Source organism: Onthophagus taurus, chromosome 7, assembly GCF_036711975.1.
Source record: "Onthophagus taurus isolate NC chromosome 7, IU_Otau_3.0, whole genome shotgun sequence".
Lineage (NCBI taxonomy): Eukaryota > Metazoa > Arthropoda > Insecta > Coleoptera > Scarabaeidae > Onthophagus > Onthophagus taurus.
This window is the reverse complement of record NC_091972.1, coordinates 29,848,165-29,872,776: the sequence shown is the minus strand read 5'-3', so window position 1 is coordinate 29,872,776 and position 24,612 is coordinate 29,848,165. Positions and strand designations below refer to the sequence as shown.

The 24,612-nt window shown below is 33.4% G+C and overlaps 1 protein-coding gene and 1 long non-coding RNA gene across 2 annotated transcripts in view; one reads left to right on the top strand and one right to left on the bottom strand.

The window, feature by feature from the left end:
• Nucleotides 1–2,910: 2,910 nt before the first annotated feature.
• Nucleotides 2,911–24,612, bottom strand: part of LOC111419704 (Ras converting CAAX endopeptidase Sras) — a 44,512-nt gene continuing 22,810 nt past the window's right edge. Inside the window, exons 3-6 of the mRNA XM_071197255.1 lie at nucleotides 20,806–20,944; nucleotides 20,251–20,418; nucleotides 3,745–3,813; nucleotides 2,911–3,681 (exon numbers count right to left, since the gene is read on the bottom strand). Coding sequence (XP_071053356.1) covers nucleotides 3,428–3,681; nucleotides 3,745–3,813; nucleotides 20,251–20,418; nucleotides 20,806–20,944 — 630 coding nt within the window. The 3' untranslated portion in view covers nucleotides 2,911–3,427. The remainder of the gene's footprint in view (nucleotides 3,682–3,744; nucleotides 3,814–20,250; nucleotides 20,419–20,805; nucleotides 20,945–24,612) is intronic.
• LOC139430372 (uncharacterized) lies at nucleotides 4,817–5,963 on the top strand. Its single transcript, XR_011640850.1, has 3 exons — nucleotides 4,817–5,327; nucleotides 5,383–5,583; nucleotides 5,773–5,963. It is a non-coding gene; the product is annotated as an uncharacterized lncRNA (long non-coding RNA).

Here is a 24,612-nt window from a genome sequence, read left to right as displayed (position 1 = left end):
GAAAAATAACTTTTAATTTTTGAGAAAACAATATTTGAAGTTTTGTTAAAATTTTCGATGCTGCAATTTTCATCGATAACTTTCAAAATTCGCCATAAAATTAATTTTTTGAAGGATCCTTGTGGAAATATCACCAATTATTAATTAAAATATCCTCTTTTTAGTGCAATAAGCCGTTTTGAAAAATCACTTTCAGTTCTTGAGAAATAAATTTTTGAAATGATCGACAATTTTTTCGAATTTTGCAATTTTCGCCGATTAAGTTTTAAAAATTCGTATAAAATCCAGTTCTTGGAATATGAGTATGAAAATTTCCCAAAGTGTTAATAAACGTGTCTTCTTTCCAATGAATCAACACGTTTTGAAAAATAGCTTTTAGTTTTTGAGAAAACAATATTTGAAGTTTTCATAAAATTTTCGATGTTGCAATTTTCATCGATAACTTTCAAAATTCGCTATAAAATTAATTTCTTGAAGGATCCTTGTGGAAATATCACCAATTATTAATTAAAGTAATCCTAAAGTAATGCAAAAAGTCGTTTTGAAAAATCACTTTTAGTTCTTGAGAAATCAATTTTTGAAATAATCGACAATTTTTTCGAATTTTGCAATTTCCGCCGATTAAATTTTAAAAATTCGTATAAAATCCAGTTCTTGGAATAGGAGCATGAAAATTTCCCAAACTGTTAATAAAAGTGTCTTCTTTTCAATGAACCGACCCGTTTTGAAAAATAACTTTTAGTTTTTGAGAAAACAATATTTGAAGTTTTGATAAAATTTTGGATGTTGCAATTTTCATCGATAGCTTTCAAAATTCACTCAAAATTAATTTCTTGAAGGATCCTTGTGGAAATATCACCAATTATTAATTAAAGAATCCTCTTTTTAATGCAAAAAGCCGTTTTGAAAAATCACTTTTAGTTCTTGAGAAATAAATTTTTGAAATAATCGTCAATTTTTTCGAATTTTGCAATTTCCGCCGATTAAGTTTTAAACATTCGTATAAAATCCAGTTCTTGGAATATGAGTACGAAAATTTCCCAAAGTATTAATAAAAGTGTCTTCTTTCCAATGAATCAACACGTTTTGAAAAATAGCTTTTAGTTTTTGAGAAAACAATATTCGAAGTTTTCATAAAATTTTCGATGTTGCAATTTTCATCGATAACTTTCAAAATTCGCTATAAAATTAATTTCTTGAAGGATCCTTGTGGAAATATCACCAATTATTAATTAAAGTATCCTCTTTTTAATGCAAATAGCCATTTTGGAAAATCACTATCGGTTTTTGAAAAATAAATTTTTGAAATGATCAACAATTTTTTCGAATTTTACAATTATCGCCGATTAAGTTTTAAAAATTCGTTTAAAATCTATCTCTTGGAATATGAGTATGAAAATTTCCCAAAGTGTTAATAAAAGTGTCCTCTTTTCAATGAACCAACCCGTTTTGAAAAATAACTTTTAGTTTTTGAGAAAACAATATTTGAAGTTGAAAATTTTCGATGTTGCAATTTTCATCGATAACTTTCAAAATTCGTTATAAAATTAATTTCTTGAAGGATCCTTGTGGAAATATCGCCAATTATTAATTAAAGTATTCTCTTTTTAGAGTTGCTTCGTTAGTTAAGTCAGTATCAAAAAAGTTCATTTTGTATCTTGGAACCAAATAAGTTGACATATCTTATCAGCTTTCTTATTAATTTCATTTTTATTCAAATATCGCAATAATGTGACAATGTAGAGTATCACTTCAGAAATGCACCAGAAGTTATAACCATAATGGCCGGATATCCCGTCGAAAGGGATATCCGGCTTTTCGCAAAAAAATCATTTTTGATTTGTTAATTATAACCATTGATCATTACCAGGGCTGGACAGTTTAGAAAAGTGACCTTCAAACGCCCCCCACAGTCCAGCCTCAATGTTCAGCAATGTGAAGGATGTAAAGCGGAGCATGCGGAAGGAACCATTTGGTTTGTGTAATGTGATCTTTTGCAGCGTTGTTACAGAAAAGATGTGTGAATTTTGAACACGTTGGTTCTCTGGTTTTTTTTTTTCAAAATAACCCTGGCTCAACAGAATTGAATACTTTACCTTATATATTAGTTGGCAAGAATTTTAACAAATATTGTTGAATATTCTTGCGCTGGATCTGCATAACCAGATGTCAGTTCACCTTTTAACTTTAAACTATGTAAAGAGTGTCTTGATTTGAATCATCCAAATCTTTGAAAATTAGTTACTGTTCAGATAAAGAAAAGGACGTTTTTGGTATCGGTCCTGTATGCAATCCATTAACGCCTTCTCCATGTTTTTTAATGCAATATCTCTAACCTGTAAAGTTGTGCTCGTACTCTTCTTAACACTCCAATAGTCGCATGTCATCTAAGAGATGACGTAGACAGTCTGTCTGGACTAACCAGTTAACACTTTTGCATGCAGTCATCTTAATGACATGCGCCCACTTTTGTAATACCCAGAGGCGCGGCTACTCTAGTGTTAATAGTGTCAGCTGGTGCATTAATCTAATTGAGCTTTCAAGAGTAACTCGTTGATATTTAACATCCATTGGCTCTTTGGAATTTTGTTGCCATTAGAAGCTGCTGTACTTCCCTTGGTGTTGGTTTAAGTCTAAATAGACGTTATTGTAATTGTGTTAGACTTTTGGTACATGGTTGATTATTCGACTGATTTGGATAAAACATTGGGCGAGGTGGTAATATCGCAGGTGGAATGAATCAATATGGTTCGTTGATTGGATAATAAGCGTTTTTAGTGTAAAAAGTTGTTTTTTGTATGCTATCTAGTCCATCTCAATATTGACATGACCTGTTGTGTCACATTGTGCTTGGATACAATACGTGTAATAAGAAGTAAAAACTGTTGTTTGAATGAATAAAAACGATAATTTTAATAATGCTTGATAAACTTTATTTTAAAATGGTAAAATTCACCAAATTCTATAAACACCTTACTAGATATATGTATAACAAGTAAAATGTAACAATACTACATTCAAAATGTTTACAATACACTCAACTGGCCCTATTTTTTAATTCTTAAACTACGTATAAAAACGGTGATATGGCACGATTTTTATTAAGAAATGCTTTAAGAAATACAACAAAGTAATTAAGTACGTTAAAAAGAATTTCCTACATAAAAAATGCAACAGTCCTTAATACCAATAAAACGTAATCACCTTACATTTTGGCAATCATCAATTTGTGTTAAACATCGTCTTATTCCTTAAATTTAACTACATAACACCCGCCAACAATTTTAATTAATCGTGTTCAATTCAATTTAATAACACCTGAGGAGAACGATTTGATTAATAATAAATTTCTTTACATATTTTCTATAATTAATGGCAGAGTAAAAATTTTCCTAGTTGAGCGTAAGTCTTCAAAAATCTTATACGCTTAAATGTTGTTATAATACCAAGCGGGTTCCGTTAACGGATTCAAAAGACAACACCACAGAACGAAACCCGCCACGAAAACGCAAGCCGTTACGGTTCTTTGCCGTTTTTCATAATTGACTAATTCTTGGACGTCGGGAAATCCCATGTGATTGCAAAATGCGTGCACTATAAATGTCGACGCAAAATGACCTGTTCTTAGGAATAAATACGCAGAGTATGTTCCGAAAATAGTCGTGTATAAGAATTGAAAACCTGCAAGAGTGATGTAATAGTATTTAAAATTTACAAGAACAACAGACAGATTTTTTTACTTACTAACTATTATAAAAGCCTTCTTTAGATCCTCTCCTTTTCTCATTCTTTCAATCATATGATGAAGATGACCTGAAAATAATATACAATTAAAATACATAAATAAAATAATATTACGTGTTATTAACAGTGTATTTTTAAAATGTTATGTTTGAGAAAGTTATTTTCAAAATAATTCTTGCAGTGTTAATCCGATTAAAATTCGCACATATTTTTACTAAACGCACTAATTGGACCAGATCACTTGACTAAGCGACATTTTATCGTTTTTAGACATTTTCGTGCTGCCTGGTAGGTAAAGGTGTAACTTATCTTAGAAAAAAATGCAGAATACCGAAAGACCTAAAATACCATTTGTTTTAAAGGATAAAGCTAAGCGCCAATCACGTTATAGGATTTCAAGTCCGATTTGCATCATACGTCTAAGAACCGACTTAAATACACCAAGAAATTCTAGAACAGAAAAAATAGATGAACCTACAATTTCGGACTAGTGTACAGGGTGTCCAAATTTCGATGGGTTTGCAGGGTATCTCAGTTATTATGAAAGATAGAAAGTTGCGGCTTTCGCGAACCTGAGCTACTTTTCTGTGAAACTTACAATGGCGCAAACCAAATTTTTATAGCCCTCTTCGTTTTTGATATACAGGGAGTGTTTCAAAATTTACGATTTTCAGACACCTCCTGTATCTCGGCTATCCGGAAACGTAAAAACGGGTTCTAATAGATTTTTTCACGTAGAATCCAATGGTGCACGTAGAATTTTCCTAGTCATCACGGTTTTTGAGTTAATAATATAATAATAATAATAATAATATACCTTTATTTACGTTAAGAAAACAAAAATACAGAGACATAATAGAAAAATCAAAGATAGGCGTAAATAAAGTGCGAAAGAAAGAAAAAAAGAAAAAATTAACCCCGGCAATATGCCATAAAAAAAAAACCGTGTACATGGACAGAGACATAGCAACTGGCGCAAGCCGGAGTAGCCACCAAAACTGCAGAGCCAGTTTGTGTGTGGCGTTCAGTAGTTAATCTTCATCGATCCATTTATAAAACTTACTTAAAAAAAAACTTTACACAAAACTCTCTGTATCTAATAGAGATTATGGTTTACTAACAGAACAAGAAAAAAGAAAACAAAAAAAACAAGAAAACTAATCAGAAACAAAAAAAATATATATATTATAACCACTAATCTCAACTATTTAATAGTAGTATTTGTTAAACCATAATATGAAAAATGTCCTCAATTTGTGGTTCAGTGAGCGATCTAGCCCACATTTTCGCTGTCCGTTTCAAATTAATGTTTTGCTGATTCAAATTCTTTGATGTTAGAAATTCAATAAACTCATTGTATACCCTAGCCAAATAAAAAGTAAAGTGTTTTTGTGCTATTAATTTATTTGTTCGAATTGCAATGGCAAGCCCGTGAGATGCAGTTCGCGTACAATAACAATGGGCTGGGAATGTTAAATCCCTTTGAGTGTTAACTGCCTTAATCACGACTGTCGTGACATACAACTGTTTTACTGTCATCAAACCAGATTCTTCAAACAACAGTACAGAAGGATAGATACGAGGTTTATGCAACATTACTTTCATAACAAGTTTTTGGGCTGTAATTACTTTTTGTAGGTGATGACCAGCGGACGAACCCCACGCAAGAATACCATATTGTAAGATAGGTTGAACAATTCCATAGTAAAATGTTTTAAGTGTTTTCAAATCACATACATCTCGCAGTCTTTTGAAGATGTAAACACTACGGCGAATCTTATCAACGATTTTTCCTACGTGAGCATCCCACCGCAAGTGGTTGTCAATTAAAACTCCCAGGTAAGTAGTATTTAGTACAGGTGTTATCTTTTTGCAAACACATATACCATCAGTACAATCACTTTTATGTATCGGGAGGCTCATACAGTTATTATTAGTATTTTTTCTAATGGTAAATTTAATAAAGTTTGTCTTTCCATCATTCAATGTAAGTTTACTATCCTCCAGCCAACTATTTATCATTTTTAGATCTGCCACCGTCTTATCCTCAACATCAGTCCAGGAAGAACCTTCTACAAATAGAACCGTGTCGTCTGCATACGAAATCGACTGCCCTTTCAGGGATAAAGAAAGCAAGTCATTTATGAACAATATAAACAGAAGCGGACCCAATACGGTTCCTTGCGGCACACCTACATTCATTGAAACCATTGTACTGTAATCCTGCCCAATCTTAACACATTGCATTCTATCCTGCAACTAGGATTTCAATAACTTCCAGGGAATACCTCTAACCCCATAGATATCCAGCTTCTGTAACAATAAACAATGGTCGACAGTATCGAAGGCTTTAGCCAGATCCAAAAAAGCAGCCAAACAAGGTTTGGACTTATCAAAGCTAGATTTAATTTTTGATGTAAGTTCAGCAATAGCATCATTCGTAGATCTACCTTCAACAAAACCAAACTGATTCTTTGACAGAATATTATTTTCATTAATAAAACAAGTCAGACGCACTTTTAAAAGTTTTTCTAAGATTTTACTAAAATTGTTTACTAAGGAAATAGGTCTGTAGTTTGACGTAGACTGTGAATCCCCACCCTTAAAAACCGGAACAACAACCGCCGTTTTCAATGCTTTAGGAAAATACCCCTGTTCGAAACATCTATTGAATAAAATAGATAAAGCTGGTGCAATTAAGTGAATAATCTTCTTAATTAGTTTTATAGAGATATTGTCACAACCAGTGGAATTTTTATTTTTCATCTTATTTACAATACTTATGATTTCATGTTGATCAGTTGGAGCGAGGAATAATGAGTTGACGTTACTCTTTATGAATTTAAACGATTGATTGGACACTTTACCACTTTTCTGATTTAATAATTTTCGCGCTACATCTTTAAAATATAGATTAAATTCATTCGCGATATCTAGTTCTTTAGTTAACTGTTCATTGGTGGCGGTCTTTACAGAGGATATACTCCCTAGAGGCTTCTCCCTGCTTGTCAATTCTCGCCCAATCCTCCACAAAGCTTTTGCGTTATCTTTTTGTGTGTAGATCTTTTGTTTGTAATACCTTTGCTTTAGAGTGGTGATTAACTTTTTAATTGTCACACAATATTGTTTGTATGTATTGTTTAATTGGACATTACCGGGATCCAATTTTGATTGCTTATAAAGAATATCTCTTGTGTTAATAGACCTTATCACACCGTTCGTTATCCAAGGAGTACGCTTCCTATTCTTAGATGTAATTTCCCTCTTGACAGTTGCCTTATCCCGCTGATCTTTGATTACGTCACTGATAAATTGTAAGGCATCATCAATGTCAGAAGGGCCACTCGCGAAATTTTGTGCAGCAATGTTGTTAATGAATTTATTATAATCAATTATCATTTGGTAGCATTTGTTCTTATTGTGGATAGTGTTGTTTTTAACATTGGGAAAGTTTATCTGCAAGAAAACAGGACTATGGTCGGTAATTTTTGAATGAGATACAATCGACAACAAATTCTTGTGTGGTAGAGAAGTTTTTACTAAAATGTGGTCTAAACAACTTTTACTGTTGTTGACCACTCGAGTATAATCATTGATGTGGGATTCAAAACCCGCAGAAGCTATCACGTCAAGATAAAGCGTGGGAATTACATGTGAACGCTTATACTTATGAATATCGATATTAATGTCTCCCATTATAAATTCATGCTCTCTAGAACAATAAGCCTTAATGTAGGAATCTAAATTATTAATAAAATTGTATGGATTAAATGATGGTGGTCTGTAAATACCCGTGATACCCAATCTCATTTTCCCTAAATTAATTTCAATTCGAAGAAATTTGAAATTCCCTATATCAACACAATGCGCTTTATGATTTATTGATGACTTCACAAGAATCACTACACCGTCATTCTTATTTATGCTACTAAAATTATAGTAAGTTTCATAGTTAAGTAATGTGGCATCACTCATCTGCGCCAGTCGCCACGTCTCAGTCAATACTATGACATTTATATCAAAATTGATAGAATCAATGAAACATTCCAATTCGTCGAAATGAGCTGTTACACTTCTAATATTCATACATAGAATGCGAAAACATCTGAAATCTTTTGAGAATTCGCTAACCTTATCAACAAAACAATTTAAAGTATCACAATTAACATTTTGTATATCAGATTCAGTAATAACCTCCACAATGACTATTAAGTTTATTTAATTATTTACGCTTACGGACTAGGTCAATCAAGATTGGTTCCGACTAATCTTCCTTTCGATGTCAGCCTCACTTGCAATTGTAATCGCCGGATTATCTTCACTCTTCCTCACCATAATCCTGCTGTTCCTGCACCATACGAACTTAAAGCCATTTTCCCAAGCTGCCTTTTTTGTAAGCATTAGTAATTTGCTGTTAGTAGCGGTTAGATGTTCATTAATAAATATGGAATCACCAATCTTCAATCCTGGTAGGAAAGACTTCGTTACAACTAACTTTTTCTTTGATGCAAGCGTATCCCGAACAGTTCTTCGAACGAATTGAGCAATGATAAGCGGTGGGGCGTTCTTGCTTCCTTTTAGGCGATGGGCGACGTCAATTTCAGTTGGATCCAATTTAATGCCCAAATCCTCCGCGACTCTCGTGACAATATTCTTGCAGTCTTCACCTTGCACTTCAGGAATGCCATTAATAAGTAAGTTTTTGTTTCTGACATACTGCTCCAGCTGACTAAGTTGAGTAGTCAGAACAGTTACTTCCTAATCTTTTTCAGAAAGCTGCCCACTAAGTCGGTCGCAGTTTTCTTTCATAATAGCCATATCGGACTTAATGTTTTTTAACTCGACCAGAAAGCTGTCATAATTATCCGACACATGCTCAGTAAAATTTCTCATCTCAGCCATGTCTTTCTTAAGTTCAGTAATAGTATCGTTTATAGGAGCCAGCAACTTTTTAATCTCTGACAGTAGTTCATTTTTTATCGAAGAAAATGAAGTCATGGCACCGCTATCTTCGACTCCCTCAGGTTCGCTTTTTTTATTTTGACGGCGACAAACGCAACTTCCGCACCTCCATGGTTGCTTAGAATTTAGTTTTTTACGATACACAACTTCGTTTATTGAACATTCGAAATGAAACTTTTGTTTACATTCCTGGGATTCTGCGAGTTCCGATAAAATTCTCTTGTCGCACGACGCGCATGTGTTCGACATTTCCGAAAAAAAAAACTGGTTTTTACGGTTTATTGGTCGGCCACGGCAAGACTCTCAACAATAATTTAATAAAATTATCTTGCTAGAAGAACCACACTAACTCAGTTTATGACCCTCGCACTCGTTACCCCTTACTCTTTCTATAGGTACCCGTTTTGGATATAAATAACCAAATAATGACAAGAAAACGGAGGTTTACAGAGGAGCACAATAGAAGGCGTGTGCTTCATAAATGGACGATTATGGACGAATGAAGTTATAAAGAGTTAAGTATTTTAGAAGTTGAGTATTCAGTATTTGAGTTGTGTTTATAACTCAAAAACCGTGATGACTAGAAAAATTCTACGTGCACCATTGGATTCCACGTGAAAAAATCTATTAGAATCCATTTTTACTTGTTTACTAAGTTTCCGGATAGCCGAGCTACAGGAGGTGTATTTTGGCACATGGGGATCGTTAGGTTATATCCTAACTTATTTATTTATTTACGCTCACGGGACACAGCACAGGACAAACCCAATTCAAGCTGTGCCACTAAAAAAATACAATAAGAAAGAAAAAAAAGGACACAAAAAAACTTAAATCAGTATCTCAAATTGCATAAGTAATTTAACAAAAATAACAGAAAAAAAAAGAAAAAAACCGAGGTATCTAACAATCAGCACGTGAAAAGACAAGAACTAATTGTAAGTATAAATCAATCTATATAAATTAATCTATATACGGCACGTTCCCAACAGCAGCAAGGGTCACTCTTTTAAAGGAGATTAAGGAATCGTACGCAAATATATCAATAGCAAGACGGTCAGCAGAGCGCAGCAATGGCGAATGCTGATACGAGTTAGTGCGCGGAGTTGTAGTAAAGAACAGAAAATCAAAACGAAGCGATCTGGGCGGGACGTGGAAGTTAATCAGTGATGTAAGCGAGGATTATTTATAAATATTATGAATTATTTTATATAAAAGTATTATATCATTAGCAAGTCGCCGTTGGCCGAGTCGTAACAAGTGGAAAGATTGGCACGCCGAGTTGTAGTCAGCATAGGTAGTATGAGATTTCCAGCATAAAAAACGAACGAATCTCTTTTGGACACGCTCTAGTCGTTCCACAAATATATTATATTGTGGATTCCATACAACAGTGCAATAATTCAAAATGTTAAATACATACGTATAATACAGAGTCATTAATGAATTAGTGTCGGTAAAATCAGCAGCCGATCTCATGACAAAACCAAGCATACGAAAAGCCTTGCTAACCACCGAATCGACGTGCTCACTGAATAATAGCTTACTATCAAACGTCACGCCCAAATCTCTTATAGAAGTAACCCTGTTCAACAACTTCCCTTCAATGATGTAGTCAAAGCGTATGGGACCAGGCTTTTTTGTAAAAGTAATTGTAAAGCATTTACTATAATTCATGGTGATGAAGTTTGTGCAACAATATTGAGCAAGTTCGTACAGATCACGCTGAAGAGCAGAACAATCTCTAGGATTTGACACGCGGCAGAAGATCTTTAGATCATCTGCATACATTAAACAGTTAGCGTGTTTAAAACACTTAAATATGTCATTAATATAAATATTAAAAAGCAGAGGTCCAAGAATGCTTCCCTGAGGTACGCCGGATGAGACTGACACCGTCTGCGAGGAAAAACCTCTAACTGTAGACTGTAACTGTTGAATGCTGTAGGGTAAACCAACATGTTCAATTTTTTGTAGTAAGAGCCGATGATCAACTTTATCAAAACCTTTACTAAAATCAGTATAAACAGAGTCCACCTGGCAGTTGTCATCGAAAAAATGCAAAATGTAATTAGTATATTCGAGAAGATTGGTCTCTACCGAACGACCAGCAAAAAAACCGTGTTGTCGAGGGTCCAAAACATTTTTTACAGTGTAAAAAATAGGCTTGTAAATTAAGCTCTCAAGGACCTTGCCAAAAATGGGCAACAAAGAAATTGGTCTGTAGTTTTCGACCAAGCTTCTACAGCCAGATTTAAAAATAGGCACCACAGAGGCCCGCTTCCAGACTAGCGGAAAGACACAGTCTTTCAGAGATCTATTGAACAGGATTGATAACGGTTCACTAAGAGATTCACAACAATTTTTTATTATAATAGGAGTTATACCGTCACCACCTGGCCCTCCGGAAGGGTTAACGGCTCTAAAAGCTTTCAAGATCTCAACCTGCTCAAATTGTAGAGACAGGTCGCAAAAACGTGGGCTACCACAACGGGAGCCATTGCTGATGCTCGAGGTCCGCGAAGCATTAAATACTGAGCCGAAGTAACGAGAAAAAAGGTCGCAGATATGTGCACCATCGATAGCAGTGACACCGTCAAACGCAACCTCTGTAGGCAAGTCACTTGTCGCGCGCTTAGCTCTAACAAATGACCAAAACCTTTTGGGATCATGCCGTATACTGCTCTCCGCACTGACAATAAAATTGCGATAATCACAATCGATAAGGAACTTTGAGCGACCCCTCAAAAGGGAAAAAGTTAAATAGTCGAGGCGATTTCTATACCGCTTCCACTTCTTGTGCATCTTACGTTTTTCACGAATTACTTTTATAGTATCTTTTGAGAACCAGTAAGGAAAACCGAGTACGAAAACTCGTTTGCGCGGTACGAAAAGTCTAATACTCGCTACTCCGCAATAACCACTTTTTATAAACTTCAACTCTGAATAAAAATGACATGTAAAGTTAACACTTATTTTGCATATCAATTTCCAAAAACATTTGATTAATATTGAGAAACGATTGTAAACATATTAAAAGTTGTACCCTTACGAAATTTCACTATAATTTTATGCTGTATGTGTTGTTTATGTAACACTGTAATAGCTTCTTGAATGCTGGATTTATTTATCTTTTTCTCAACACTGTTCATAATCAGATCTTATTTGCAATGTTAAACTTTAATTTAAGCTACAAAAAAAATGCCACAAAATCCCAGGTTGAAATTTGTTTTTTTATGTAGTATCAAGCCTGTACTTTCCGTTCCTAAAAAAATAAATTGCGCATTTTCAATAAAATGGCTAATATACAGGGTGGGTCTACGGATATGCGACAGTGAATACTGAAAGTTAGTTTTGAAACTATCAATCGTTTAGAATATTTCAGAATAACTACTTTTTATGAATTAATATTAGTTCTAACTCTATTATTAGATCTAGAATTAGAAGCATTCGGGCTTAACCCCGCGTCTTTGAAAAAGAGTCACGATTCAGATATCATGTTGTAACCTTCTTTCCAAAAAAGTCCGAAGTATTTTTTTAGTTAAAAAATACCTATCCAACACACAGTAATAAAAAAGAAAATCAATTACGCGTTAAAATGCCAAACCAGCTGCCTATTTCACAAAAATTATGATCAAGAAATGAACACTGCTGCATTTAAAAATATTACAAACGACACAATTCTATTATACAATCAATTATATAATTGGTATTATATGCCTGTGGCAGTGCATAAAATTCTTGTGCATGGCCACTTAGTAATAAAATCATTAAGTATCCAGATTGGCCTGCTTTCAGAAGATGCGCAAGAAACTCGGAATTAGAAGGCCTTAGAAGGTATAGAGAAAACTTTTCCAAAAAAATGTCAAGAATACATAATAATAGAGACATTTTAAACAGACTATTAATATCTTCAGACCCAATTATGACATCATTTCATAGCAAGAAATCAAGGAATAATACAGATTTTTCTGAAGAACTTATAAGCCTTCGCTGCTTTGAAAATGATGAAGAAAGAAATCATTTTTTATCGTCAATTGCAACTAATATTGAAATTGTAAAACACAGTGAGGACGAAGAAAAATAAATATAGGTATAAAAAAATGTTTAAACAGTATGTTAAAATACTAAATTTGCTTATAGGTTAAAACATAATTTATGGTTATCCTTATATTATTAAACATTTGTCAGAAATTAACACAGAAACAGAGAAGAGCGTAGTTTACTCTACTATTGCAAATAAAATAGTAACAGTATTTTTTAACTGCTACTTTTTCGAAGACAGCTACGTGAAAAATACTCGGGAGTTACGTAGAATCCATAAATGCAACACAAAAATTGGGGTTCCTATTTTAAAATGTCAACATATGGTATCTCAATTTTGAGACATCTGTACATTTCAATTTTATCTAAAAAAATGCGCGTTAAAAAATATAACATAGATATTCAAGAATTTTTTCTGGAAGAATATCCTTCAATTTTTTATCGAATTGATTTCATACTTTATGTACACAGTGTATACAGAGTGTCTCACGTAACTGGTTCGTTAGAACTTTTTAAGGTTCCACTATTCATAGAGGTTTGAAATTTTGGTAGCATAGGTTGTTCATTCGGAACTTTCGATCTAAAATATTTTCAAAATGGCTGCCACTTCCGGTCTACCGCAAGTAGACCATAACCTCGTTATTTTAAATGCAATGCTACAGTTTTTATTACACCTTTTAATTGTTTTTTAATAGTCAACATATTTTTTATGTAAAATTAAAAAGTGTAATAAAAACTGTAGCATTCCATTTAAAGTAACGAAGTTATGGTCTACCTCCGGTGGACCGGAAGTGGCAGCCATCTTGAAAATGTTTTAGATCGAAAGTTCCGAATGAACAACCTAAGCTACCAAAATTTCAAACCTCTATGTATAGTGGAACCTTAAAAAGCTTTAACGAACCAGTTACGTGAGACAGCCGGTATATATTATAGTATACAAGTATATATTACTTATTGTTAGGGTACATGAAATAAATGTACCATGTTTTCGGAGTTACATTACCTTAAACATCCAACCCAACCCACAACAAAACCTTTGTTTCGCTTTTATTTTCAAATATTCGTTCAAAATTCTAAATTCTGTTTTAAGCACTGTTATAGATGAAATAAATCCTAGCTAACCATTAAGGAGATATTATAATAGTAATAACATTATCAATTTCATTTAGTTGTAATTAGATTTTTGGCCAGATATTCATAACTTCCTAACACTGTGTAGTGTCGTTTTCTAGATGTTAGTATAAACTTAAAAATTTATGTCTTTTTTATATTTATTTTATTTTTATATTTTATTAGAAGTATTAATTTATTACTACAACATGTAGTCTCTCAAAATTATTGTTGTTTTAATGATGAATGCTATGAGATAACTGAAGGACTACCAATGGGTATGCCCTTTTCCGGTATTCTATCTGATATTTTTCTAAATCATATCGAAGAACAACACATATTTTCACACAAAAATCCTTCTAAACATCACATTATCAAATGGATAAGATATGTAGACGACATCTTTTGTATATGGGGCAGTGACCAAGATCAATTGGATAATTTTCACTTTTATCTGAATAATTTACATAAAAACCTAAAATTCACTCTACAAATTGAAATTAATAGAAACATCAATTTCCTCGACCTAAACTTCGACCGTTCTTCTGGAAGTATAAAATATAACATCTTTAGAAAACCTTCCATGATATCTACAATAATACCTTACAATTCAGCACACCCTTTGTCTCAAAACCTTTCTAGTTTTCACTATTATATCAACAGAGCTCTAGACTATCCACTATCAAATGAAGATCTCGCCACTGAATTTAATTTTATACAACAATTGGCCATAGATAACGGGTACCCCCTTGAACTGATAGACAGCCTGTTTAGTAAAATTAAAAAACAAAGAGACCTCCTTTATATAAAACAAGAAAAAGAAACAATTTACATACAAAGCTGTTCCATACAATTCCATTACTCATCAAGCGACGGAAACCTTCTAAATATAACATAACGTTAGCTTTTAATAACAAAAACTCTATACTTAACATCTTATCCAACCACCACCTAAAAACCAACATTTTATAATAAAGTGGCATTTACAAAGTCAATTGCACACAGTGTCAATCTTCATATATAGGACAAACGGGACGCCAACTGGAGATACGCTTAAAAGAACATAAGAAAAAAGAAAACTCTAACATCTACAAGCACATTAACGAAACAAACCAGATTATGGATTTCGAAGGAGTAGAATTAATCCACAAATGTGAAAAAAATTTTCGAATGGACCTTCTAGAGATGATGGAAATATATCGACACAACAATCAAAAAAACATTAAACTACTCAACGACCAATTCGAATTTAAATATATGCCTATATTTACATACTTAAAGTTAACTTAAAAATTAATTTTATTTAAATTTATAGAATTATGGGTTTCGATCCATACAATAGTGCCATCTCGTAACATTACGTAATATCTGTAAAAACAGGTCTTCTTTTTAGTTTTTCGTGTTTTCATGTATCGTTTGACACACGTTTTAATTGTACGTTTGTAAGTTCGTGTATCTGTGTTGTTTTATAATTTAGTTATTTTATTTACATACAGGGTGTTCATTTCAAAACTTTCCATCTGAATTTCTGTAAATCCGGAAGTTTAAAAAGAAAATCGCTGAAATAGGTAAAGAATAAAACCAAGGGGGACAACTTTTTATGCAAAAATTGACTCACTTACTTCAACCCCCAGCCGCCAGAAACCAACCCCTTAAAAATCTTAAATGGAAAGGGGTGTCAAGTGATACCTCATTTTAAAGGTCTTTTAAGGTACTACATGTTAGTATTTATTTTTTTTAAATTGATCGATTCGTTTTCGAAATTTTTGCGAAAATCTTTGTTTTGTATTTCCCGCTTTAATTAATATTAAAAACTTTAATCACCTTCTTAAAAGCAAGAATAAGTAATCTTTTATTATAAGTAAAAGTTAAAAAAGTTAATAAAGTTTAAACCTTTATTATTTCGGAGCAATCCGAAATCTTTGATATTTAGGTTATTTTGACAATTTGACAAATGAGATTTGTGAGAAAAAACGATTTCTGTTTCATTTTTCTTTTCATTTAGGCTTATTTGGTTATTACTTAAACAACTTTTAACTGCTTGAAACGTTCTATTTTATTTTCAGTTATTTAATTATGTACAAAAACTTTTTGCAGAGAAAATCAACTTAATAATTGTTCAAAGTGTTGTCCGTTATTAGCTAAACAATGGTACAACCGTTGTTCAAAACTACGGCGCACATTGTCAAAAACTTCCCTTTGAATTCCACGGCAAGCTGCAGTAATTCTCTGACGAAGTTCTTCTAAATTTTGAAGTTGAGGGGTAAATACAACAGACTTTAAATGACCCCATAAAAAAAAGTCTAATGGCGTCAAATCTGGTGATCTGGCTGGCCATTCTATAGGACCTCTTCGTCCTATCCATCTGTCTGGAAACGTATTATCTAACCACTGTCGTACTGGGAGAACATAGTGAGGAGGAGCTCCGTCTTGTTGAAAATGTAATTCATTCTCATCAAGTAAGGCATTTTCTTCTTTATCCAACTGATTCTCGAGAGCTTCCGTAATTAGTGGATTGATAGTATTTTCTAACATATCCAAGTACACTTCGCCGTTTAAATTTCCATCAATAAACACTGGACCAATCACTTGGTCTCCGAAAATGCCGGCCCATACATTAACTTTTTCAGAATATTGTGTATGCCCTTCTACAGTCAGATGAGGGTTTTCATTACTCCAATATCTGCAGTTATGTTTATTTACAAATCCATTTAAAGAAAAAGTGCATTCATCACTAAAGCAGATATTTTTCATAAAAACGTTGTTATTATTAATAATAGTGGTCACTTCTTCACAAAACTGTATTCTCCTGTCAAAATCGTCTTCAGTTAGCTCTTGATGTATTTTCAATTTATAAGGATGGAATTTGTGAAGTTTTACAACTTTATGAACAGAACCCAAGGATATACCAGTTGCACGAGATACCTGACGCAATGAAGTATTGGGGTTGATACCGAAATGACCCAACACTTCCAGTTGAGCGGTTTCATTCAAAACTCTCGACTCATTATGTTTTATGTTGGCAACGGACCCAGTCTGAGTGAATTTCTTCATGAGATACGTTCTTATCTGGATGCCTTTCATTAAAAACTGCGGCAGTTCGTCGAGCACATTCATTTTGGGATCCATACATTAATACAATTTCAATCCTTTCCTGCAAACTGTAAACCATTATTGCTGTTTTATTTAAATAACTTTGTTTAGTGGATAACACAAAGTTGTTTAAGTAATAACCAAATAAACTTATGTTTAGAATTGCACTTTTATTTTATTCTTTTCTCGCACTGTGAGCCTGCTTATAACTCGTTTATAGAAAGAGAAAAATTTCGTCTCTTTTTTTCCTTTGTTTGGCCATTCGAGTCAAGAGTAATTTTCATACAGGTTTAATGTAAAATACTTTCAATAAAATTTAGTTTAATTCATAATTATACGTGTTTCGTTTTCTTAAATATTTCCGATTGCTCCGAAATAATAAAGGTTTAATGGTCGTTGTAAAAACGAACATGGTAATTTAATTTTATAAATTAATAATAAAAGATTACTTATTCTTGCTTTTAAGAAGGTGATTAAAGTTTTTAATATTAATTAAAGCGGGAAATACAAAACAAAGATTTTCGCAAAAATTTCGAAAACGAATCGATCAATTTAAAAAAAATAAATACTAACATGTAGTACCTTAAAAGACCTTTAAAATGAGGTATCACTTGACACCCCTTTCCATTTAAGATTTTTGAGGGGTTGGTTTCTGTCGGCGGGGGGTTGAAGTGAGTGAGTCAATTTTTGCATAAAAAGGGACAACTTTGGTTTCATTCTTTAAACTTCCGGATTTACAGAAATTGAGGTGGAAAGTTTTGAAATGAACATCCTGTATAAGGGTTATTGTATTATAACTTATAACACTAAACTCATAAAACCTTTATGACATTTCACGTTCTAAGAAAAACAGTTTTTTCAACTTGACTGTAAGTATTTTATATAAAAAAACAAGAAATGTTCAACGAAAAAACAAATTTGTAATCCTTTTTAATCATAGATTCGACTGATGATGGCTTTATAAGCCGAAACTAGTATCGAGTAGATAAATCAAGCGAGTGAGAAGTTGATCTATATTCACTTTCCTTTTAAAAAAATAATAGTTATTTATATTACAAATGGGTTAGAAGCATAATTACTGTTTCTAACCCAAAATCACACGAGTACTGTAATTATGCTCTAGCCCACGTGTGATATACAACATTTTATCTATGACTGCTAAAAATTATTTAAAAATCAATTTCTTTAAAATGGTTTATTTTGACATTTATAAAAATATTTTGAAATGATTGTTGACAATTTTGAATTAATGTCAGTTTCAACATGTTTACACATCTGGAATAAATGTTTCGTAATGTAAAAACATAACAATCGATGTTTATAATAAACAGTATTGTTTCTCTTTAAATAGGTAGCACTTTTTCTTTTGTATTGTTGCTGGTTTCAATAAATTAAGTCTGTTCTGATTGGGCTAAAAATGCGTTACCTAATGAAACCAGTGCGGTAATGAACTTCATTACGTAACTCAAATCACCTCAAATAAGTGTGGTAATGATGACTTATCCAAGCAGTCGTAGATAAAATAAAATTATAATTGCCCATGAAGCACCGCCCTCTGTTATTGCCAAATCAAATATTATCGTAATTTCTGTAATTTACAAGTGTTTACACTTACGGTAATAAAAATGCAAATTTCGGTGTGATAAACAAATATTATTATCAGAATGCATTTATTGCAAATTAGTGACTCCTTTTATTACTATTACTGTAAATTCCATAAATTATAGTAAACTGAGATTATATTCTTTTCGGCGATAATAGATGGCGGGACTTGAATCGTTCAAAGAAAAATAATTTCATGAATTAATAGTTATTTAACCAACAAGTCTATTAATGAAGGCGATTAATTATCGAGATATTTTAACGCGTGAGCGAGCGAAGCGAAGCGAACGCGTTAATTATTGAGATAATTAATCGCATTTTAATATACGAGTTAGTTACAATATTTTTCCGTTGACCGTCTTTTCAACAAAATAGAGAAAATCCATCGTTGAAAAATCTCCCAATTCTGTCACTGGCAAAATAACCTCACTTTTAATGTGTCATAATTTATTTTTGTAGTCTTACCGAATAGATATAGTGGTCGGTTGGGTCGGTATTACAAATTTCATTGGAGAATATTTATTAAATTGACTACTATTTAGTTCGGTCGGACTTTCTTAAAATCGTTTATTAATAGAAAATCGTTTATTAATAGGTGTCATTAATGAATGATTTTGTATACATTTATAAATCATATAAATACACGGTCGACGGAAAAAATAATTTTATAATAAAATTAATAAATAATAAAAATGAATTTAAGAATCTCATTACATTAAGATATATTTTAGTACATATTTCGATCATAATTATTCAATTAGACAGAGTAATTGGATAAAATGGTTATAAACCGCAAAGTGCCCCTAAATCTATCTGTGGAATAATCACTATTTACCACCTTTATTTCAGGTATTATAATGAAAATTTTTTTTAACAATTGTTATTGGTTGCTAAATAATAAATAAATATAAACGGGATTAAAAGTGCATGTATAAATGGAAATGTTTTGAAAATATAAATAGAAACGCTTAAATTAAACTACAAATATTAAAACATGCAGTGCTTTTGTTTAAATAAAATTTTATGCATTAAACGAATCTAACCCAAAAAAGCTATAAATTCGTCTTTTTTATTTAATTTACGCATTGCGACAAAAAACGGCTGGTATCCCGGAAAAAATACAGCCCCATCAACAAAGTCCATTAAAAATAAAACAAAAACAAATGCCAAATCAATTTTTAACGGGGAAAAGCAAAAAGTTTGTACCGGAAATAAAAAGAATCGAGCAAGCGCAGTCGGACGCGCGGGTGCCGGTCTACCGATTTGCGATAACTGTACCTAACACTACTACCTATACATACACACCAACAATATTTTCATTGCAAACGACCTCACGCGTGTTAAACATTGATTGCACAACCGCCGAGGGGTGCGGTGATTGCGTTTCGAACCGAACCCGTTTATTATTTTCTCATTTTTTGCGTCGGATTGGTTTAAACAAAAAAGTTAAAAATAAACACCCTAAAAAGATTTCAAAAAAATTCCTTGAGAACTATAAGAGGACAAGGTCTTGGTGTTAAAAGCGGAATTTTTTGGTAAACACAGAACGAAGGGGAAAAGCATCAGGTAGCCGACAGAAGACGGTGGAGATAGGTTTTTCGTTTTTACACACACTCACACACACAGGTGGACGAGAAGAGAGTCACCACACAGATCGGTGCCGTGACCTCGTGGTGAAAGCCAAAAAAGGATGTTTACCTGCGCCAAAGAAGAGTGGGCAAACGAAAACAGCTGTAAGAGGCTCGAAGCACTGCCCCAGTATCGGCAACATACAGGATCTGTACGTGAACTCTTCAGCCAACGGAGCGACGACATGATTCCTTAACCATATCAGATTTTTTGCACCATTAACCCAATACATTGGTTCTAAAACAATTTAAAAACATTATTAATTAAAAAAACTATTTACCACTATTTCTTATCACTTCACCCTGAATAAAATAACTTTAAACATAACGGAAAGTAAAAAAAATTCTTGAATAACTTTATTATTACAATGTACAGGTTCTAATCGAAGTGAAAGCTTTATAATATCTAATAAAAAAATGCCAATATAACTGTAACTAATTGAAATTAAAAAAATCTCGTACCGATTGACATTTTCACTTATACAGCAACCTAACAGTAACTGCATGTTTAACACATTAACATACGAAGGATTTTTTTTTATTTTAACGAAAGCAACACGTTTTCCAATATTTTAAAACTGAAGTCTTTGAACTTAATTTATTAGAATAATTAAATTTTTCATACCTGTATACAACTTCAACAAGCCATTGTAACTCTGCATATAAATAGGTCCGGAAAATAATATCATGGTGAGGAAGAGGGGCATGACAAAAGCCTGGACCAACCCTTCTTTTCGAAGACCCAGCAATTCCCATAGCGTCCTCTGGAAAAACGTGCATTTTTAGAAGACCATCCACAAGGTGTTATCGTCCGATTTCGACCGAGTGCATAAAAGATCTCTATTATCGTTTCAATATTAACCCAAACCGTCATCTATTCTTCGAAAATAAAAAAAAAATAGGGGCTGTGCTTTTACCCTTAGTTATTATTCAAAAATGGTGAATGTCGGTATTATTATTTATGTTAAGGAAAAGGTTTGAATAAATTTGTTAAAACTGAAAAAAGTTTCGTAGAAATATTTTTTTTTACTTTCTCTGACGATTAAAAACCAAATTAAAAATTATTATATAATACAATAAGAAGTGATTTTTTATAAAAAAGTTTAGAAATTTTGTAGGGTAGGGGGCCGTTTATGGCTACTGTACCATTTATGGCCATTTCAGAGGAAGTTGTTGCGCATTAAGATCCTAATAGACAATAGTTGAAAAGTAAGTGCATTACAGGGCTCTGTCAGACAATTTCAGAAACAATTTGAAAATGGTTTCCATGTTTTAGCTGATGTGTTGTGCACGAAAATCTTAGCAAAAACGGTAAGAGCAATGCACATTTAACTTTTATTATTTTTAGCGTCGTTTCATATTTAAGTGAACTATATGATAAATTGAGGTTAAGCATGTATTTGTTTACGTTGCCATAAGTAGAGCGAATTTTGTGAAGTTTGCAAGTTATGACCATGACATGGCTATTCTGTGAAATTTGATGCTTTAATGGATTTTGAACAACTCTGTTTTATTTACAAGACTCTGTTACTATGGCTGAGAAAAATAAACAGAAACGGTTCCAGTACTCTCCATTAAAAGTCTCCTAGGCGTTGAAGGCTGTATTAAATGGAATGCCTGTGCCACTCTTCGCAACAAATCTCGGAAAAGAGTCCAGTTGAATCGCCGCGTCACTGTGGACCTAATTCTGTTTTGGGAAAAGACTGCGAAAATGTATTAGTGGATTGGGTGTTGAATTGTGCTAGTCTGTGTCTTCTATACTCAGCCAAGAAAACCGTAGATTATTCCAATATGAAAACTCCATTTTCCAACAATAAAAAAAAGTGGTTTACTTCTTTCCTAAATAGACATCCTGTTCTCTCCCAGAAGCACTACTACCATTTCAAACTCCCAAGAATGTTTGCCTCGTCAACTAGAAGGCTTATCCTCCGAAAAAGAGAATGAAGCTGTTGCTCAACAATTACAGGATTTGTACTTCACCGGCAGAGCTGAAAGCGTTCATCCATCAACATCATCAACGTCGAATATACTTGCCACGCCTAAACGATTTCTTGCCTCAGTGTTCAATAATGTCATTCCTTGGCCACACATAAACCGACAGTCCGAAAACAGAAGAAAGAATATACTCCAAGCGTTGTTACATCTGACAAATGGGTGGAATATTTTGAACTCAAAGAGAAAGAGAAGAAAATTAAAGAAGAGCTGAAGATGGAGAGAAAGAAGAAATGCAAAAAAATGAAGTAAAGGAAGCGCAGAAAGCAAATAAAACGAAGAAGACAAAGGAAAACTGTTTAGAAGAAGAGGAGGAAGACGAGTGGAATAAAAGCGGGAACAGCTTATACGATGTTGACGATATTGAGATAGATAATCAAGAAACCATTGATATGGAGTTACAGACCTGCAGGAAGGTGATTACGTTTTGGCTTCATTTAAGAGCGGTTCATTACAAATATGTTGCAAAAATTTTATGCGTGTTGGAGGACGATGAATTTGAAGTACAATGTCTAAAAAGCTTAGATCAGACTAGGACACATTTCAAAGTGTTAGACAATGACAAATGTGCCATTACAAAGAAATCCTTGGAACGCTTCAACAAGAGTTAACAAACACTATTTTGAATTTTTTCTCGCATGTATTCCAATTTTTAACTAAGATACCGAATTTTAAAAGTTGAAAAGTACTAAATGTGACCATAACAGGTTTCTGTAGCCTAAGTAATTGTGTGAGGTTTGTACTGTTTGTGCCGCGACTTTTGATCATTTATTCAGAAAGTAGTCGCGTAGACCATGCTGAGTCCGTATTCTGTTATGGAGTTTACCAGGTTTTTGTGGTACATCAAAACTAGGAGGCTTTTGAGTAATACATGGGATCTGATGGTTTTGCTGCGCTATCCATTCTTGATGCCAATCAGAGTAAATTCTTTATCTGTGGTAGTGGTTGCTGTTTTGATTGGTAGCTTTCTAGATTGGAGGTGGCTGTGATTGGCATCCTCAATCTCCTCGTGTATTAGTAGGTTAGCTGTTCATGGCTTTCTTCTATCCACTCGTGAGCTTTGTAGGTGGTACAGGGTTCCGTAATAAAAATATTGTTAAAACATTTATCAATTGGGGTAGCTTTCACAGTTTCCCAGGCATATGATATGTTGTATATAGCATCTCGAAGTGTAATTGATTTGCAAAACTGGAAAGGAGCATTGTTGTCTTTTGCGACCAGATCCATCATTACAATTTTTCTGTACAACTTCTTCACTGTTTCAATTACGCCTCGATCCATGGGTTGAATTAGGGCGATCACATTTGGCGGAAGATACAAAACTGTGATATTCCCATTCTCAGCTGACAACATTTCAACTGGCAGATGAGATGGCGCATTATCAAGAAGCAATACTGTTTTTTGACGGAGACCTTTGGCGTCCATATATTTTTTTACGTGTGGAACAAATTTATTTTTAAACCACATTTCAAAAATGTCTCCTGTCATCCATGCAAAACGGTTCTTATATTATTCGAATGGGAGTTTTTTACATCTTTTAAAGTTCTATGCGACTTTGACTTCCCTACTACAGCTAATTTTAGCTTATCCTCTCCAGAAGCATTTGGGCAACACAACACTGTAATCCAATCTTTACTAATTTTGCACGCCAATAGAGGCGAGTCTCATCAGGATTGTATATTTGGGCAGGTACTAAACCCCTCTCTTTAATAACGTTTGATAACGTATCACAAAAAATTATAGCCTCAACTTCGTCAGCACTAGGCTCTCCTTGAATTTGTAATTCTCTAATTCCATGCCTTTCTTTAAAACGTCGCAAGCAACCTGTTGAAAGTGTACGTCTTTCGGTGATTTGTAACTTTTCTGCAAAGTATTGTGTTTTAGCTAACACATACAGACCGGACCTTGGCTCTCCTAGTGCTCTTTGCTAAAAAAATCACTTCACCATTACATTTTCCAGTTGCTCACTCTTTGAACCTTTCATTGTTTTCCTATGTAAAGGGCCAGCTGATGTTTCACTCATAGAAACAAATATTTCCAATTTGGGCTGCAGTTTCACTAAATCGCGTACGGTTTGTTGTCCAACTATATATTCGTCAGCCAGCAAAGTGACACTTTTACCATGTTCACGTCTTTTAATAATTTCAAATTTTTTTCAAAGCCATTCCACAGTACATTTAGTAACCCCTGCGATTATTCTCATCGTATTATTGAGCTGAGCTTCGATTTCGTGGACATGAGGACTATTAAGCCACACTGGTGCATAATATTCAGCGGTTGAAAATACGGGGCTCAGGGCTGTTGAGCGCAGAGTGGAAACCGACGATCCCAGGATGTTCTACATAGCTTTTGTATAATATTGTTCCTCGTCTTTAGTTTCTCAGCTATTTTAATCATATGTTCTTTGAATGAGGGCGTTCTATCAAGTCTAAAGCCTAGG